The sequence below is a fragment of the Elephas maximus genome, chromosome 7, assembly GCF_024166365.1.
Source record: "Elephas maximus indicus isolate mEleMax1 chromosome 7, mEleMax1 primary haplotype, whole genome shotgun sequence".
NCBI classification, from domain to species: Eukaryota; Metazoa; Chordata; class Mammalia; order Proboscidea; family Elephantidae; genus Elephas; species Elephas maximus.
The window spans coordinates 35,944,695-35,964,702 of NC_064825.1; the positions used below are offsets into that span (position 1 = coordinate 35,944,695).

General features: G+C 39.0%; 1 protein-coding gene across 15 annotated transcripts in view; it reads left to right on the forward strand.

The window, feature by feature from the left end:
- Nucleotides 1-16,902, forward strand: part of SYTL2 (synaptotagmin like 2) — a 133,318-nt gene extending 116,416 nt beyond the window's left edge. For all 15 annotated transcript variants that reach the window (XM_049891064.1, XM_049891066.1, XM_049891065.1 and 12 more), the window contains 4 exons: nt 9,176-9,254; nt 13,346-13,445; nt 14,778-14,983; nt 15,878-16,902. In XM_049891064.1, coding sequence (XP_049747021.1) covers nt 9,176-9,254; nt 13,346-13,445; nt 14,778-14,983; nt 15,878-16,023 — 531 coding nt within the window. In that variant the 3' untranslated portion in view covers nt 16,024-16,902. The remainder of the gene's footprint in view (nt 1-9,175; nt 9,255-13,345; nt 13,446-14,777; nt 14,984-15,877) is intronic.
- Nucleotides 16,903-20,008: the final 3,106 nt, after the last annotated feature.

Here is a 20,008-nt window from a genome sequence, read left to right on the forward strand (position 1 = left end):
TCCTTTTGGTTAGAATTTTGTTTCTATCCTTTGATATTCAATCTTTTAAAAAGTTAAGGTATGTTTCATGTACGTAACAGTTCAGATTTTTTTCCAGTCTTGTCTTTTCATTGGGTTATTTATTCCATTTATATTTAATATAATTATTGACATATTTGAGTTTAAAACTGCCATCTTAATATTTGTCCAATTTTCATAATTATCTCTTGAGATTAATCAGATACTTTATTATTTCATTTTTCCCTCTATTAATATGTCATTTTTAGTTTCTTTTTCCTTTAGTGATTACCCTAGAGATTACAAATGCATCCTTGATTTATAAGTGTAATATAAATTAGAACTTTTACTACTTCCGAGACAATAAAAGGAATCCAAAGCATTTTAACTTCGTTTGCCCCTCCTCCCACCTTTTGTGCTATTGTTAGTAATGTATTTTAATTGCACATATATTTTAAGTAAAGACATCATTATTACTGTTTTATACAATCAGTGTTTATTTAGGTTTAACTACCTATTTATCTTTCTGTTGCTCTTAATTATTTCCCATATATATGGAGTTATTTCTTCTGCTTGAATGCCTTTCTCTAGTTTTCATGCATATCTGCTGGCAACAAATTTTCTCAGGTTTTCTTGGTATCATAACATCTCTTTTAACCTTCATTTTTTAAAGGACTTTTTGCTACGCTGCTAGGTTGGCAATTATTTCTTTCAACATTTTGAAAATGTTCTATTATATTCAGATTTTTATTATTTCTGTTGGTAAGTCAACTTTTTACCTTATTTTTGTGCCTTTGAAGTTTATATGACTTTTTCTCAGATTTTAGAATTTGTTTCTGGTCTTCAATTTTCAGCAGCTTTTCCAGTAACGAACCTATGACTGATTAGTTTTTCATAGTACGCATCCTGTTTGGGGTTCAGGGAGCTTCTTGAACCTGTGTCTTGGTGTGTTTAATCAACTTGGAAAATTCTTTGGCAATTATTTCTTCAAGTATTGCTTTTGCCCCCACTGTTTTTCTCTTCTCACCTGGACTTTCCAGTTATATGTATGTTCTACCTTTTCACCCTGTCCTATATGTCTCTTATGCTCTATTCTGTATTTTCTGGGTTTTTTTCACCTATGTATACTTCAGTCTGGCTTTTTTTTTTTTCCCTCACAAACCTATCTTTTATTTCAATAATTTTCGTATCAGTTTTGTCTAATCTGCCGCTAAACTCTTTACAGGTTCTCAATTATTGTATTTTTTTTGGATTTCAATTTTCATTTGAATCTTCTTTATAGATTCCATTTCTCTGCTAAAATTTTCCATCTTAACATTATCCTTTTTTTAATTTTCATTGTGCTTTAAGTGAAAGTTTACAAGTAAAGTCAGTTTCTCATACAAAAATTTATATACTCCTAGTTGTTCTCCCCATAATGAGACAGCTCGCTCCTTCCCTCCACTCTCTGTTTTTGTGTCCATACCTTCAGCTCTGCCTTCTCATTTCCTTTCCAGATAGGAGATGCCAACATAGTCTCAAGTGTCTCCTTGCTCCAAGAAGCTTGTTCTTCCCCAGCATCTTTTTCTATTCCATTGTCTGGTCCAATCCCTGTCTGAAGAGTTGGCTTCAGGAATGGTTCCTGTCCTGGGCCAACAGAAGGTCTGGAGGCCATGACCACCGGGGTCCTTCTAGACTCATTCAGACCATTAAGTCTGGTCTTTTTACGAGAATTTGGAGTCTGCATCCCACTACTCTCCTGCTCCCTCAGGGGTTCTCTGTTGTGTTCCCTGTCAGGGCAGTCATCAGTTGTAGCCAGGCTCCATCTAGTTCTTCTGGTCTCAGGCTGATGTAGTCTCTGGTTTATGTGGCCCTTTCTGTCTCTTGGGCTTGTAATTACCTTGTGTCCTTGGTGTTCTTCATTCTCCTTTTCTCCAGGTGGGTTGAGACCAATTGATGCACCTTAGACGGCCACTTGCTAGCGTTTAAGACCCCAGACACCCCTCTACAAAGTGGGATGCAGAATGTTTTCTTAATAGATTTTATTATGCCAATTGACTTAGTTGTCTCCTGAAACCATGGCCCCCAACACCCACCCCTGCTACACGGGCCTTCGAAGCATTCAGTTTATTCAGGAAACTTCATTGCTTTTGGTTTAAGTCCAGTTGTGCTGATCTCCCCTGTATTGTGTGTTGTCTTTCCCTTCACCTAAAGTAGTTCTTAATCTACTATCTAATTAGTGAATACCCCCTCCCTCCTTCCCTCCCTCCCCCCTCTCATAACCATCAAAGAATGTTTTCTTCTCTGTTTAAACTATTTCTTGAGTTCTTATAGTAGTGGTCTTATACAATATTTGTCCTTTTGCAACTGACTAATTTCACTCAGCATAATGCCTTCCAGGTTCCTCCATGTTATGAAATGTTTCACAGATGCATCACTGTTCTTTATCGATGCATAATATTCCATTGTGTGAATATACTATAATTTATTTATCCATTCATCCATTGATGGACACCTTGGTTGCTTCCATATTTTTGCTATTGTAAACAGTGCTGCCATAAACATGGGTGTGCATATATCTGTTCGTGTAAAGGCTCTTATTTCTCTAGGATATATTCCAAGGAGTGGGATTGCTGGATTGTATGGTAGTTCTATTTCTGGCTTTTTAAGGAAGCGCCAAATCCATTTCCAAAGTGGCTGTACCATTTTACATTCTGACAAGCAGTGTATAAGTTTTCCAGCCTCTCCACAACCTCTCCAACATTTATTATTTTGAGTCTTTTGGATTAATGCCAGCCTTGTTGGAGTGAGATGAAATCTCATTGTAGTTTTAATTTGCATTTTCCTAATGGCTAATGATTGTGAGCATTTCTTCATGTATCTGTTAGCTACCTGAATGTCTTCTTTAGTGATGTGTCTGTTCGTATCTTTTGCCCATTTTTTAATTGGGTTCTTTGTCTTTTTTGTAGTTGAGTTTTTGCAGTGTCATGTAGATTTTAGAGATCAGACGCTGATTGGAAATGTCATAGCTAAAAACTTTTTCCCAGCCTGTAGGTAATCTTTTTACTCTTGGTGAAGTCTTTGGATGAGCATAGATGTTTGACTTTTAGGAGCTCCCAGTTATCTAGTTTTTCTTCTGCATTGTTAGTAATGTTTTGTATACTGTTTATGCCAGGTATTAGGGCTCCTAATCCTGTCCCTATTTTTTCTTCCATAATCTTTATCGTTTTAGATTTTATATTTAGGTCTTTGATCCATTTTGAGTTCATTTTTGTGCATGGTGTGAGGTATGGGTCTTGTTTCATTTTTTGCAAATAGATATCCAGTTATGCCAGCACCATTTGTTAACAAGACTGTCTTTTGCCCGTTTAACTGATTTGGAGCTTTGTTAAATATTAACTGCTCATATGTGGATGGATTTATGTCTGGATTCTCAATTCTGTTCCATTGATCTATGTATCTGTTGTACAAGTACCAGGCTGTTTTGACTACTGTGGCAGTATAATAGGTTCTAAAATCAGGTAGAGTGAGGCCTCCCACTTTGTTCTTCTTTTTTTTTTTTTACTTATCCGGGGCCTCTTTCCCTTCCATATGAAGTTGGTGATTTGTTTCTCCAACTCATTAAAAAATGTCGTTGGAATTTGGATCAGAATTGCATTAAATCTATAGATTGCTTTTGGTAGAACAGACATTTTTACAATGTTAAGTCTTCCTATCCATGAGCAAGGTATGTTTTTCCACTTATGTAAGTCTCTTTTGGTTTCTTGCAGAACTGTTTTGTAGTTTTCTTTGTATAAGTCTTTTACGTCTCTGGTAAGATTTATTCCTAAGTGTTTTATCTTCTTGGGGGCTACTGTAAATGGTGTTGATTTGGTGATTTTCTTTTTGATGTTCTTTTTGTTGGTGTAGAGGAATCCAACTGATTTTTATATGTTTATCTTGTATCCTGATACTCTGCTGAACTTTTCTATTAGTTTCAGTAGTTTTCTTGAGGATTCCTTAGGGTTTTCTGTGTATAAGATCATGTCATCTGCAAATAGAGATACTTTAACTTCTTCCTTGTCAATCTGGATGCCCTTTATTTCTTTATCTAGCCTAATTGCTCTGGCTAAGACCTCCAGCAGAATGTAGAATAAGAGCTATGATAAAGGGCATCCTTGTCTGGTATACCGATCTCAATGGGAATGCTTTCAAGCTCTCTCCTTTTAGGATGTTGTTGGCTATTGGCATTGTATAAATGCCCTTGATTATGTTGAGGAATTTTCCTTCTATTCCTATTTTGCTGAGAGTTTTTATCATGAATGGGTGTTGAACTTTGTCAAATGCCTTTTCTGCATCAATTGATGATATCATGTGATTCTTATCTTTTGTTTTATTTGTATGATGGATTACATTAATTGTTTTTCTAATGTTGAACCATCTCTGCACACCTGGTGTGAATCCCACTTGGTCATGGTGAATGATTTTTTTGATATGTTGTTGAATTCTATTGGCTAGAATTTTGTTGAGGATTTTTGCATCTAAGTTCATGAGGGATATAGGTCTATAATTTTCTTTTTTTGTGGTGTCTTTTTTTTTTTTTTACCTGGTTTTGGTATCAGGGATATGCTGGCTTCTTATAACGAGTTTGGGAGTATTCCGTCCTTTTCTACGCTCTGAAATACCTTTAGTAGTAGTGGTGTTAACTCTTCTCTGAAAGTCTGGTAGAGCTCTGCGGTGAAGCCGTCCAGGCCAGGGCTTTTTTTGTGGGGGGAGTTTTTTGATTACCTTTTCAATCTCTTCTGTTGTTATGGGTCTATTTAGTTGTTTTACCTCTGTTTGTGTTAGTTTAGGTAGGCAGTGTGTTTCTAGGAATTCATCCATTTCTTCTAGGCTTTCAATTTTGTTAGAGTACAATTTTTCATAGCAATCTGCTATGATTCTTTTAATTTCAGTTGGGTCAATTGTAATATCGTCCATCTCATTTCTTATTTGGGTTATTTGCTTCCTCTCCTGTTTTTCTTTTGTCAGTTTGGCCAATGGTTTATCAATTTTGTTGATTTTTTTCAAAGAATCAGCTTTTGGTCTAGTTAATTCTTTCAGTTGTTTTTCCGTTTTCTGTTTCATTTAGTTCTGCTCTAATTTTTATTATTTGCCTTCTTCTGGTGCCTGAGGGCTTCTTTTGTTGCTCCCTTTCTATTTGTTCAAGTTGTAGGAATAATTCTTTGATTTTGGCCCTTTCTTCTTTTTGTATGTGTGCATTTATGGATAAATTGACCTCTGAGCACTGCTTTTGCTGTGTCTCAAAGGTTCTGGTAGGAAGTGTTTTCATTCTCATTTGATTCTATGAATTTCTGTATTCCATCCTTAATTTCTTCAAATATATTGGTACTAAGTGATTTATTTTCAAGTTCACCAATTCTGCCTTCTACTTGCTCAATTCTGCTCCTCTGACTTTCTATTGAGTTGTCTAATTCTGTAATTTTATTGTTAATCTTCTGAATTTCTGATTGCTATCTGTCTTTGGCTTGTTCCAGCCTATTAAATTTTTCATTATGTTCCTGAGTAACCTTTTTAATTTCTTCAACTGATTTATCTGTGTGTTCCTTGGCTTGTTCTGCATATTGCCTGGTTTCCTTCCTGATGTCTTGAAGGGTTCTGTATATTAATCTTTTGTGTTCTGCCTCCAGTAAGTCCAGGAAGGCACTTTCGTCTAGAAGATCCCTTGATTCTTTGTTTTGAGAGCTTATTGAGGTGATCATGGTCTTTTTCTTTATGTGACTTGATATTGACTCTTGTCTCTGAGCCATCTATAAGGTATTGTTTTAGTTTATTTCATGTTTGCTTACTGTATCGTAGCTTCTTGCTTTGTTTTGGTATGCCCAAACGGGTTGCTTGAGTGAGCTAGCTTGATTATTTTCACCTTTAGAGCTTTGATGTCCTGTTCCCAGATGTCTAGAGTTGTTATCAGGTATATCAGTCTAGGAGTCCATTCACTTTTCTTGTACAGGTAGCTGATCATCAAGCGTGTGGTATAGGCTCTGTCCTACAGTCTTAGAGGGGCAGGGGTGATTGGTGTAGGTACCAGTATCTGGTTGCAACAGGGGGTCACACTCTGAACAAGGCAGGGAGCTGAGAATCGTCTCCCAAGTGTCTCTGAGGAAGGCGTGTCTCTCTTCCCTAGAGCGTACAGGTGGGTGGGTTCTGCAGACGGCCCATGGGTACCCAGTGTTTTTGGTTGTAAGGACTGAGAGGTATCAGTTATCCTTGGACCCCTGTTGCAGGTGGCTGGGTGACCTGGGTGGAGCCACCAGTCCTTAGGCCCCTGATGTGGGTAGGTGAGGCCCCTGTTTAATAGGCAAAGTGGTGTCAAACATCAAACACCCACCTCTCCACCGCACAGCTGAAGCAGTTGTAGTCAGTCAACAAGGGCCTATTCTCCTGAAACAGACCCACACAGGTCCACGCAGAGGGGAAAGGTACTCAAAGTCCATGGACTGTTTATGCCTGGATAGGGAGCCACTTCTGTCCTGACCTCCCCCAGTTAGTGGAGCTGGCAAATTCTCTTCCCCCCAATTGAGAATTTTTTCCTTCTCTAGGGCCTGAAGGATGGCTGTAGGCACTCAACAGGGCCTGTCTCAGGCCCAGGGAAATCAATAGCTGCTGAAGCCGGCTTGGGAGTGGTGGGCGTATGCAGTACTTAGCTTTTGCTGAGAGCGCCATTCTTCTCTGGTTCTGGAGGTATGCAGGCTGTGTGTCTGAATGCTTCTCCCTGAGGAAACTGTGGTAGAATGCTAGTATCAGCCCTGTCAGCACACCGCAGTCACTCCCAGGAATGGTGCCTGATGGCTTCTGGTGATTCAGGTCCAGTAACTCCTCTCTGCTTCTGAACCGTCTCTTCCTCCCCCTGGCCCTCAGTTCATTTTCTCACCTTGCCCTTGATGTTCAGGGCTCCTAGCTTGTCATAAATCTACTCGTTTCACTTGTTTTTTCGGGTCTTTGTTACAAGAGGGCTTGCTGGAAGTGTCTATCTATTCTGCCATCTTGACCCTGCCTCCATCTTAACACTATCTTAATGAATGTATTAATCAAAGTTATTTAAAGTGGATAGCTGAAAACTCCAATATCTTAAACACCTGTTAGTGTCTCATCTATTTTTTTTAATCTTAGTTTGGTCATTTGATATCGTCATTTTCTATTGTACACTGAACATTACATATGAAAAGTTTTAGGGATCACTTGAGGAAGTTTGCTTTTGTTTCTGACAGACAGAGTAGGGACAGACCACCTTAATCTACTCTGGGAATGAGCTGATTTAATGCTGGGGTTTAATTTTCATGTTGTCTGGCCTAGTTCTTGCTTGCCTATATTCCTAGGCTGTGCCTTTCAGGGGTTCCAGTGGAAAGCCTAGGTAAGTAGTTCTCAAATTTTAGTACACATCCAGATCACCTGAAGGATTTGTTAAAACACAGATTGCTAGGCCCTGTCCCCAAAGGTTCTGATTCAGTAAGGTATGGGCCCAAGAAATTGCATTTTTAACAAATTCTTAGTTAATGGTGACGCTGCTGGCTTAGGGACCACACTTTGAAAACCACTGGTCTAGGGTTATTTTCCAAGGCCAGTCTTCCTTGACAGATCCTAGCCTCGTTTTTGTCTCCCCAGCCCCATGAGACTGCCAGAGCTCTGCTTACCTTCTCAGACTCTTTCTGCTAGGCTTTTCATACTCTCAGTTTGGCACTAGTTACAAATCCGTTAATGCCTTGGAATGAAAAGTACAAAATGTCAAGCTCCAGGATCTTGTCCATTTAAGTTCTGTCTGTCTTGGTAATTCTTTAACACCTCAAGTAGATTTTTTAATCCGTCTTTTGTTATTGTTCTTAGTGTGAAGTTAAGGTTGGTGTGATCCAAGCTAGTCCATTATAGATGAAAGTGATAAATACGAAAAATAAACTCAAACTATTATTTAGCATCTACAATCAACATTTCCACTAAAAATAAATGGTTCAACATTGCATCACAATCACTTGAGGCCTTTATTTCTAGCCCTACCCATGACTTGGTGAATATGAATTCCTCTGAAGATGCCGAACTGTCTTGTTTTTAAGTAGCTCCCCTTATATGTTTTTATGCATTACCATGTTTCAGAAATAAGGACCTAAAGGACCAGAATTTGAAAATAAAACCATCTCTCTTATACTTGGAAATAACAGATACACATTTTAAAATTACTGTTCAGCTCTTTTATTCTTGCACAATTCTATTCTTTGGTCTAAAATAATCAGATTAATACAGCTTTGAAAATATGAGATTTGACTTTTTTGTTTCATACCATCCTATACTATTCTTACTCCTTCAAAGAGAGAGAATAAACATAAATTGTTTTTAGGTGTCATAAAGGATAAGGAACCCATAAAGGATAAGGAAGGACACTATACAATGATTAAAAGGTCAATTTTTTTTTTTTATACTAAGAGGACATAACCATAATAAATATATATGCAGGGCTCTAAAATATATAAAACAAACTCTAGCAGCATTGAAAAGAGATGGTTCCACAATAATAGTAGGGGACTTTAACACACCACTTTTGGTGAAGGACAGAAAATCTAGAAACAAACTCAACAAAGATACAGAAGATCTAAATGCCACAATCAGCTAACTTGACCTCGTAGACATACACAAAACACTCCACCCAACAGCAGCAAAATATACATTCTTTCCCAACTCACTGAATGTTTTCCAGAATAGACCACATTTTAGGCCACAAAACAAGCCTCAACAAAATCCAAAACATTGAAATAATACAAAGCATTTTATCTGATCGCAATGCCATAAAAGCAGAAATCAAAAACAAGAATAGCGCAGAAAAAAATCAAATACGCGGAACCTTGCTTAAAAACCAGTGAGTAATAGAAACTGTCTTATGTACTCGCATGCCAGATAACAGAATGACTAACCAAACATATGTGTTTTTGTAAAGACTAAAGCATCCCAGGATACTTCTCCCATCTCCAAAAAAAGCCATTCTGACTTCTTCATCAGCTTTGAGACTAAAGACCTTGCAGTGTTTTCTGGGTACCCTGCAAGGTTTTCCAAGATGCACAGCATTGCCTTCTCAGATCTAAGCAGCAACAGTCTATTCATCCAGAGCGCTCCAACAGAGTACCAAGAGGGTGACTAGTTAGCACCTCGTACTTGCTAACTTTCATTCATTTTTCAGACTGCACCAGTTGCCGTCGAGGCAGAAAACAGAGGTGAAATGAAGTTAGCCCTCCAGTATGTTCCAGAACCAAGCCCTGGTATGTAAAGATTTTCTGTCCAGATTCATGGCCTTTCCTTCTCTCTCCCTCCTCCAGGGATTTCTCTGGATTCTATTGTACAGTGAAACCTGTGAAAGCCGGAACTTGCTGTGACTGCTTTGTTTTTCCAGGTCTCTCAAGTTTCCTGCCTTTGTCAGGGTGCAGTCTTACCACTTTTCTATCATTATTAGTGGAAAATATTTGAGTTTTCCCTTTCTGACAGGCTTTTGCTTTACATAGGTCCCAGCTTTCTCAGGTTTTATTGTATTTCCGAAGATGAAGTCCCAAACAAACTTCTAACTTAGTAATTGTAGAGATCAAATGAGTCCATTCACAGTTGTAAACTAGAAAATTCTATATTTTTAAGTTTAACTTTCACTTCACTCTCCAAAAAATTTGTATCTGCACAATGTGAATGGCCTTTGCTATGTTCAGAATTTGGACCTTTTGATAATGCTGTCATGAGAATGGCACCTGACTGTTCCTTTTCACAGGTGGGAATTAGAAGAATTCATGTTATTGTTGTTGTTGTTAGGTGCCATCGAGTCAGTTCCAACTCATAGCGATCCTGTGTACAACAGAATGAAACACTGCCGACCATCCTCACAGTCGTTGCTATGCTTGAGCCTATCGTTACAGTCACTGTGTCACTCTACCTTGTTGAGGGTCTTCCTCTTTTTGCCCCCCTACTTTACCAAGCATGATGTCTTTCTCTAGAGACTGAGCTTCCTGATAACATGTCCAAAGTATGTGAGACATAGTCTCGCCATTCTTACTTCTAAGGACCATTCTGGTTGTACTTCTTCCAAGATGGATATGTTCATTCTTTTGGCACTACATGATATATTCAGTATTCTTCAACAACAACAGAGTTCAAAGGCGTTAATTCTTCTTCAGTCTTCCTTATTAATTGTCCAGTTTTCACATGCATATGAGGTGATTGAAAATACCCTGACTTGGGTCAGGTGCACCTTAGTCCTCAGGGTGACATCTTTGCTTTTCAACACTTTATAGAAGTCTTTTGCAGCGGATTTGCCCAGTGCAATGTATCTTTTGAGTTCTTGACTGCTGCTTCCATGGGTGTTGATTGTGGATCCAAGTAAAATGAAATCCTTGACGACTTAAATTAATTATTCATAGAAAGCCCCTAATAAATTAGTGCTCATTAGTCCTGCATTCTCAGGATCTCACTAGGAGATAACGCCTAATTCTTCAGGATTACTAATTCCATCCTTGACATTAGGGACATTAGGGTGTCTGGTCTTTTCAGTCCAGTCAATGAGTAGGAGACTGGCAAGAAATGAATGCTAGCTCCTCTTTCATTTCCCAAGCCAAGTTCTCCAAGTTACTCTTAAACATTTGTAAGAATGCAGTGGCTAATATCTGGGATTACAAACTCAGATACTTTCAGGAACTAGACAGTAAGGCTAGTGGGATGGAAGAAATAATGGATGTTGAGGGCAGTGACTGAACCATAGAACCCACTGTTGTCGAGTCGATTCCGACTCATAGTGACCGAATAGGACAGAGTAGAACTGACCCAGAGGGTTTCCAAGGTTGTAAATCTTTATGGAAGCAGACTGCCACATATTTCTCCTGTGGAGAGGCTGGTGGGGTTTGAAGTGTTGACCTTTTGGTTAGCTGCTGAGTGCTTAACCACTGTGCCATGAGGACTCCTTGAACTAGAGAAAGGCATTCTAATTGGAGGGCAAGTAAAATATATCTTTAGGCCAAATTTTCAGCCGGATTACCATCATGTGACTTTTGGATCCACCTAAAAAGTAGATTCTTTTGCATGTAATTTTCATCCCACTACTTTTTTTTTTTTACTTATGATCAAAAGTACCCCTGGTGGTGCAATGGTTAAGTGCTCAGCTGCTAACTGAGAGGTCAGCGGTTCAACGTAGTAGTGAGTCTGCAGGAGAAAAGACCTGGCAATCTCCTCCCATAAAGATTTCAGCATTGGAAACCCTGTAAGGCAGTTCTACTCTATCCTATAGGGTCACTCTGACTCAGAACTGACTCGATGGCACACAACACCGACAGTGCTCACAATCAAAGGAGTAAGTGTTAAAACAGTTAAGCCCTCTAGCTGCTAACCTAAAGGTTGGCCATTGGAACCCACCTCACGGCTCTATGGGAGAATAACCTGGCCATCTGTTGCCATAAGGATAACAGCCTAGAAAACTCTGTGGGGTAGTTCTACCCTGTCACATGGGGTCACTATGAGTGGAAAGTTGACTCAACAGCACCTAACAACTACGACAACTTACGATCAACAGGCATAGAAATTGTGCCAAGCCATTTTTTCATTGTCCCCACTGTCTTTTCTTGGTGTTAGGCATAGAGTTGTGATAGGTGAGTTGTGTGTTGTGTTGTGCATTGTGATAGGTTCCACCTCCTCTGAGTTTTTTGCTCCTCTTGTTCCTTTTCCCTGAAATGGCTTCCTGTTCTCAACCTATCCAAGTCTCAGCTGAAGTCCAGTCTCCTCCATAAAGCTTTTCCTAATTATAGTGGCTCTCACTGATCACCTTTTTCTTCTAAAACATAATGGTAATAATGTGGGCATTTAATTCCATATTACGTTGTATTGGTTTTGTCTGAATTACTCTCTCCAGCTTAACTGTTAATGTTTCCCAAGGATATATATTATTTCTTGTATTCCTTGTATATTCAGTAACATTCCTAGCCTAGGGCAGAGTACAGAATAAATGCTCATTAAATACTGATTGGATGACTAATTGTGCTAACCCATCCAGAGAAAAATCTGGTAGTGTTCTTCTATCCATGTGCACCTGTGTTAGTTATCTAGTACTGCTGTAACAGAAATACCACAAGTGGATGGCTTTAACAAACAGAAATTAATTTTCTTACAGTTTAGGAGGCTAGAAGTTTGCATTCAGGGCGCTGGCTATAGGGGAAGCCTTTCTCTGTCAGCTCTGAGGAATGTCTTTGTTTCTTCTAAGCTTCTGCTTCTGGACAGTCTTCATGTGGTTTAGCATCTCTCTTTCCCCATCTCCGCTTGCTTGATCTGCTCATTTTGTATCTTGTAAGAGATTGACTCAAGACATATACTAATCCTGCCTTATTAACATAACAAAGACAACCCATTCCCAAATGGAATTACTCCTACTCTTCACGCTATCTGACATTTCGCATTTACAACAATAATAAAAAATCTGCTCTGTACTTTGTGCATTAATGATGTATGTCTGGTAGTAAAAAATGCCGGTGTGAGGTGAGAGTAACACTAGCTATGATGGTTAAGGTTATGTGTCAACTTGGCTGAGCCACGAGTCTCAGTGATTTGGCAGCTATGTAATGATGTAATTTAGAAGTTATGTAATGATGTAGCCATACTCCATTTTGTGATCTGATGTGGTCATCTTCCATTTTCACGTAACACTGATTTTCACATAACAACCTGGTCTTTGGAACCTAACCACATCAATAAGTGAGGAGTGGGTGTACACCCACAGGCATAGAGGTTAGGATTTACAACACATATTTTGGGGGTACACAATTCAATCCATAACATTCTACCCTTTGACTTCCAAAAATTCATGTGCTTCCCACATGCAAAACACATTGACCCCACACAGTACCTAACCTAGACAACAATTCCAGACCAAGGCAGCTTCTCAGTAATTTCCTATGCCCTGTTATGTATCCCTGTAAAATGTGTAACCACGTTTAACAGAGTGGTCGTAACTTATCCAGTACCTCTTTTGGTTACTTTAGACTCAAATATGTTTAAAATGCCTCCCATAAGTACCAGTTGATATTGTTATTAGTATTTGAAGAGTATATGTATTTCATAGAGATAATTTGAATATAACTGTAAATGGATGATTCACTCTGTATTTGGAATCAGTCAATATACAGTATTTTCATAAAGCTCTCTGAGCTCAGTATAGCTAAAACATGAAAGACATGGTTAAGAATGTATAGATTTAACCAATTAAGATAATACTATCAAGCACTAGCTAGTATCATTGTGCCAAACATTTTTTAGACTGACATCTTTGGGTGCATTATTGTCAAGAAGGAGATGGCAGTAAAATGTATTTTCTCTGCATTTTCTGTTACAGGTAAAAAGCTTCCTACAACCGGAGAAGTACACATCTGGGTTAAGGAATGCTTTGATCTGCCACTGCTAAGGGGCAGCCATCTAAATTCTTTTGTTAAATGGTAACAGCATTAATAATTCTGCCTCCTTCCCTTCTACTATAACCTGGTCTTTACTAGCTGGTTTCAGTTACCTAAATCTGTGATGCTGAAACCCATTGCTCGTAGTTGAAATGAATTTACTTGAGGCAATGGAGACAAGAACTAGAGGGATCCGTGACATGAACCCCCAAAGCTCAATTTAGTTTTAAAAGCATTAAAGTAAGAGGACATATATATGAATGAAAGCAGAAAGTTCATACTCAGTTACCTAAGGTCTTCTAGGGGTACATCAGCTGGTAAGGACAATGTTCAGTACAAAAGAGTTTATCAAATTTCTGATGGTGGGATGTCATACCCCTTGCCTCCTTGGTGGAGTAGGAAGATTTTTTTTCCTCTCATCTTTACCCGACCTTTTTTGTGGCCCATTTGCAAAGGGACTTGGCAGATATTTGGCAAATGATTTGCTAAACAAACCCCTATGAAGGGTTAGCTCATAAGAGCTTAAGAGAGTTGGGATTTTTAAATGACAATTTTTTCTGTTATACATATAAAGTGTTTGATACATAGTAAAATAGTAACTAATAGAATTGAATGTCCTCACCTAGGTCTCTCTGACTATTTTTATCTATATAGATTCTACCACCAGAAGACTGTTTGCAGCTATATAAGTATATATTATGTTCTTTATGGTTTTCCTTATATGTACTCTTCATAGATGTCAGCTAGTAAGATTTTTTCAGCTCATGTCAGCCTCCCATTCTAACACTTTTCTCTGACTTTCTTACTTTATAAGAGGTGCTAGATTAAAGTTCATTCAGTTACCAAAAATGAAATGTAAATAATTGGAAAAAATATATAATTTATTCCAAAGTCAAATCTAATGGATTAGAGAGGTTTCTCTTCTTTTTTCAGTTCTACACAATACTAATTCCTTAGCCTATCACAAATAATCAGAAATAGACTGTGTTTCCAAATTATAAAGCAATCTTCAAGCAATTGGTACCATTTCCTAGATGCACTTACTAAATACAGGCACTGAACTAAGTGTTTCGCATGTGTTGTTTAATTCTGATATCAACTTTATGAAGTAGACATCACCGTTCCACTTTATAGTTAAAGAAGTTGAGTATCTGAGAGGTTAAGTAACTCATCCTAGAATATGCAGCCAGTGATTGGCAGAATCGGGATTCAAACCAAGTCTGGCCAGTTCTCTGCCCAGAGTCTTCCCAGCAGGATGCTCCCACACTCTGTCCACACTCTTTGCCAGTCCTCACTAGCTGTGTGAAGTACATTGAAAGCATAAATGTTCACTGTCTCACTAGAATGCTCTCACAACAGTGCTTCTTTTTGTAGTACCATCCTTCCAGATACGAGTAGGAAAAGTCGCCAGAAGACGAGAGCTGTAGGGAAAACCACCAATCCTGTCTTCAACCACACCATGGTGTATGATGGGTTCAGGCCTGAAGATCTGACCGAAGCCTGTGTTGAGCTCACTGTCTGGGATCATTACAAATTAACCAACCAGTTTTTGGGAGGTCTTCGGATTGGCTTTGGAACAGGTAATGTTTGTTGCTTTCCTTCTTCCTAATGAGAACAGAAGTCCTATCTCTGTTAAATGTAATGAAATGAGTAAGTGAAGGAACGTCAGGCTGTCTACCAAGGACTTTAGATATGAAGATAAACAGGGTTCTATCCTTTTTTTTTTTTTTTTATCCAACAGAGCTGATGTTATTGTGAGGGGAAATGGAAAACCATTCATCACTACTCCCTGAACCCCCCGACACCCCGCAAAAAATTATGGCACTTCAAGGCTAAAATTGCACTTTGAATAATAATTTATGGATCACTTGCTATGTTCTAGGCATGGTGCTAAGTGCTGTATTTGCATTATTTCATTCAGTCCTCGCCACCACTTTATGAGGTAGTTACTAATGAATGTTATTCGTTTTTTACAGAAGAGAAACTGGTGTTCCAAGAAATTAAGTAACAGAGTTAGTAAGTGGCAGAGCCAAGATTAGAACTTGAGTCTTTTAAACACTAAATCTTTAACCGTGCTTCCTCAGATATCACTCTCCCATAGCCCTGATGGATTGTCATCTAGCCTTTCCATTAATATGGAGAAGCCGTTACTCTGGGAGTAATGAAAGTAATCCCAATAAAGAGATTCCCCATTATTGGACACTGTCAGCAAACTTGTTGCTGTTGAGATGATTTGGACTCATAGCAACCCTGTAGGACAGAGTAGAATTGCCTCATAGGGTTTCTAAGGAGCGGCTGGTGGATTTGAACTGCTGACCTTTTGGTTAGCAGCCGAGCTCTGAACCACTTTCTTATATTGAGTCCCAGGTTTCCCTCCTGGTGGTGTAGAAACTCTGCCTAGTTGTCTTCCACTGACAATTATACTTTGAGATGATACCTCCCCCCTCCCCTATGCAAAAACTTTCTTTTTTCAGGTAAAAGCTACGGTACTGAAGTAGACTGGATGGACTCTACTTCAGAGGAAGTTGCTCTGTGGGAGAAGATGGTAGATTCCCCCAATACTTGGGTTGAAGCAACACTGCCCCTCAGGATGCTGCTGATTGCCAAGATTTCCAAATGAGCCCAAAGTCCACTGGCTCCTCCACTGAAAACATCTAGACAGGTGGAAACTGGTCTTAAAAATCTATGCAGAGATACCCTCCACCTACTAAAGAATATTACATAGCATGTTAAAATCAACCCGCATGTGCTTTTTTGGTTACAAGGCCCAAGGAATTTAAATAATGACAAATTTAAATGTAACGTATTTGTAATTCCAACATTAAAGATATATGATCCAATTAGGAAAATCAGACTGTTTCTGCTGCCAGAAATATTGAATGTGGGGTGTTGTTAACAAGCAAAATTTTCTAATTTGTCCCCATGTGTTTCACACCACAACCTTGTGCACAGTGAGAAGGCCCCACCACTGGGTCACTGAAAACACTTGCAGGACTTGTAAATAAGTAGGTTGTGGAAAAGAGTGACAGAAGATAGTCTTAAGAAAAAAAAAAAAAAAAAAGGCAGAACATCACTGACGGTAAAGAGTTTGGCCTTAAGAAAACTATTTACTCTGTAATGTCTATTAAGATATTAAATTCTGTGTTAAGGCTATGAGACTGAATTTACTGCATTTATTTCTGCCTTGAAAAACTGCTTTCCCTATTCCCAAGTGTTCCCAAGTCTCAGGTGTGCTTTGGTGCCACCTACTGGCCACAGATGGAATTCAGTTCTTGGCTTGTTTTGGCTTAATTCTGCCCTAAAATGGGTCTCAAGCCTGTATTTTATAATAGAATATGTTTTTTAAAAAGTCAGATATGATTGTTTTTCTTGTAACTTTATGAAAGCAGCGTAAGAGTAGGCACAGACATGCTTTGCCACGAAGTTTTAATTAGAATGTAAATCGCTAAATTATACTGTACTTATGTATGTATAATTTTCATAAAGTATTTTGTAAAAACCCTTAGAATAAATTATTATATGATTTAAATTGAGAAATTTGCCTGACTCATTATTTTTAATGCCCCGTAGTGTTTCCAAGGCTATAAATCTTTACTGAAGCAGACTGCCTCATCTTTCTCCCATGGAGTGGCTGGTGGGTTCGAACTGCTGAGCTTTTAGTTATCAGCCAAGCGCTTTAACCACTGTGCCACCAGGGCTCCTTTTTATTTTATGTTAGAAATCATAAAATATAAATTCTCTATCAAGCCTGGAGAAATTCCTCTGGACTGCTATTTCTTGAGAATCTTTACTACGACTCTGTACATCGTTTCTCCTTAGAGGACAGCTTTGGCTAAATTACTAAGAGTAGAATTATAATTTTTTAAGAAGTAATTGAAAATCTGTAAAGAAAGGTAAACTGAAAGGTTTTCCATGGAGATTTTTTAGGTTATTTCATCTTATAAAATGTCACTTCTCTTAGGTCCTAACTAGCTTGCCTTTCTCCAAACAAGCACTGATTTAATGGAGGTTAGGGGAAGCCTGGATGGTGGGGGAACACATCTTTACAACAAGCATCTTATAAATGTCATGGAAAGCATTATCTCCTCCCCCAGAGAGCTGCTAGAGCCCCCTACCCAGTTGGCAGTAACAGGGATGAACCCAGAACAATGCCCTTGCCCTGGTTTCCCAAGGTCCCTTAGGGAATGTTCAGTCTGTCTCTGTTCTCTCTTCTCTGACGGCAGGGAGGGGCAAGATCAGCTGAGTAGAGGCCCACCTCCAAGGTCGGCCTGGAACACAGTAGCAGAAGCCTGAACCCTGTCCAGCTCATGCCAGGTAACAGTACAAGCTACTTTCTAAGTCTTACTGTCATCTACCTGCTCAGCCACCTCCCAGCATCCTCTCAGTTCTGGAGCATTAATGCCATAGGTTCTGATATCTTCCACCCAGAACGAAGACTTCCTGCCTCCTTCCATCCTCAGATCCCTCACCATCAAAACACAGTGGACAATAGAACCACCCTCCCTGCATCTGCATTTGTAAGAAAGGTTATCCATAGTGCTTCCCAAGTGCCCTAATTCCTTGTGAAGCAAGCTGCCTCAGAAAGCCCAAGGAGATTATATGTCACATTTTTTGCTGAAAAAGAAAATGCAAACTGTAGATTTAATCTCATCTGGGTGTAACTCAGTGTGACCATCACACATTATAAAATGTAGGCAACCTGAATTCTTTAGTGAACTCAGGTTCACAGGTTTTTGAGCCAGTGGGACTTTTAGGCAAAGGTCCTGCTAAAATTTAAAAGCATATTTTCTTAAACTGGAGGCATTTCCTTGAATTGTAAGTGTTAGCACTTTCTTTCAGTTGCCAATGATAGACACGCAACTGGAAATAAGCCAAAAAGGGAATTTATTGGAAATATAGGAAGTTGTCTCACAGAGTTGAAGAAGTGCTGTAGGAACATAGATTACTCTGGAGATTCGTAGACTGGAACCAAGAACTCAAATGCTGTACCATTCCCTAAATCTCTCATCTTCATTGAGGAGTAGGATATAACACCACAGGCAGCTCTCAGCTAAAGCACTTCTCTTTCCTAGTTTCACCTTGAGAAATCTGAGTGAAACTGGCAAAGCTTGGGTCACATCAACCCTTGCATTATTTATGTGACCATGAATAGGTGAGGTAAGATCTTCTGATTGACCCAGCCTGGATTATGTGCACCCCTCTGTGGCCAGGGAGAGGTGGTCCATTATCAGAAGAATGGGGTGTTTTATAGACATACCACCAGTGCCGTCAAGTTGATTATAGACATAGATACTGGAAAAATCAGGAGCTGGGCAGCCACGCTACTTGTATCTCCCACAAATGAAAAATTTTCAAAATTCCATTATTTGAAAAATGAAATAATATTTCCAAAGAGGCCTAAACCCCACCCCATTCCCATCCACCATAACTGGTGCTGCTTCTAAGTAGCTGGTGAGATTCTGGTAGATTGCCATGCATGGCCTGCTCACGTGGCCTGGGAGTCCACCAACAGCATGATTACTATTAGCCATGGCTAACTTCTTCCAGAGAGACCTAGCACCCTGCTCCTCAGCTGTGTTTGCCAGGATATTTGCTTGGATTTCTTTACCCATCCCTGCCATCCATATTTAGGACGCAAGTAAAAAGCCTCCTGATCATCCACCTGCCTTCTCCTCTATTCTCATTCCCATTTTGCTCTGGGATTACTCTCTCATCCCCTCCTCTATCCCCACTCCCTCCCAGGCTTATTCACTAATTTTACTAATTTGTTTTAGAAAACAAATGCTTCCACATACTTGACCCAGTCAGAGAACATTTCCCCCACTTCTTTGGTTGACTTGTTCCAACAGAACTGGCTCTCCTTCAGCCTTATGAAAAGCACGCTGTTCCCTCTCCTCCCACACGCAGTACCTCAGTCAGGATGTGGGCTCAGGTTTCAGATCATTGCTCCTGCTGTCCAGGGCTCTGTAAATAGCTTATAAACGAAATGAGGCATTGAAAGACTGAACGAAGGAAAGTGGAGGGGACTCATTGGTCACCTCTAGAGAAGACAATGACCAGGTTGTATGCCTTAGACTGCTAGGAAGAGAATACACTGGATACTTTCAGGATCAAAGGTAGCTGGAAAAAAATATGGTTGAACCAAGAAAATGACAAAGGTAGAGAGGAGCCAAAAGTGATTACTAAACTGTAAGTTTTTTGAGGAGAGTGATGGTGTCTAATTTGTTAGCATGTATTTAGCCTCTAGCACTGTATCTTGCAAATATTTGAATAAAGTAATTAATGAGTTGTGTTTAGGATTTTGTGAAATTCTCAGCCTTGGTAAGTAATCTATAGATTCAATGTTAGTTTAAATAATTTTTAATGTAAGAGAAGTACAAACTTTTTTTTAATGTGGAAAATCACTTTATCTGATCAACAAATATCATTGAGTATCCACTCTACACTAAGGAGGACTTAGAAAGGAAGGAAGAAAGGAGGGAGGGGAAGCATCCATAATCTCATCTTCAAGAAACAACTGCTGCACAGTTCCACTCTGCAACAACAACATAAACAAAAATTTCTCAGTCTTAATTTCTAGTATGGTAAATATCAATAGATATAAC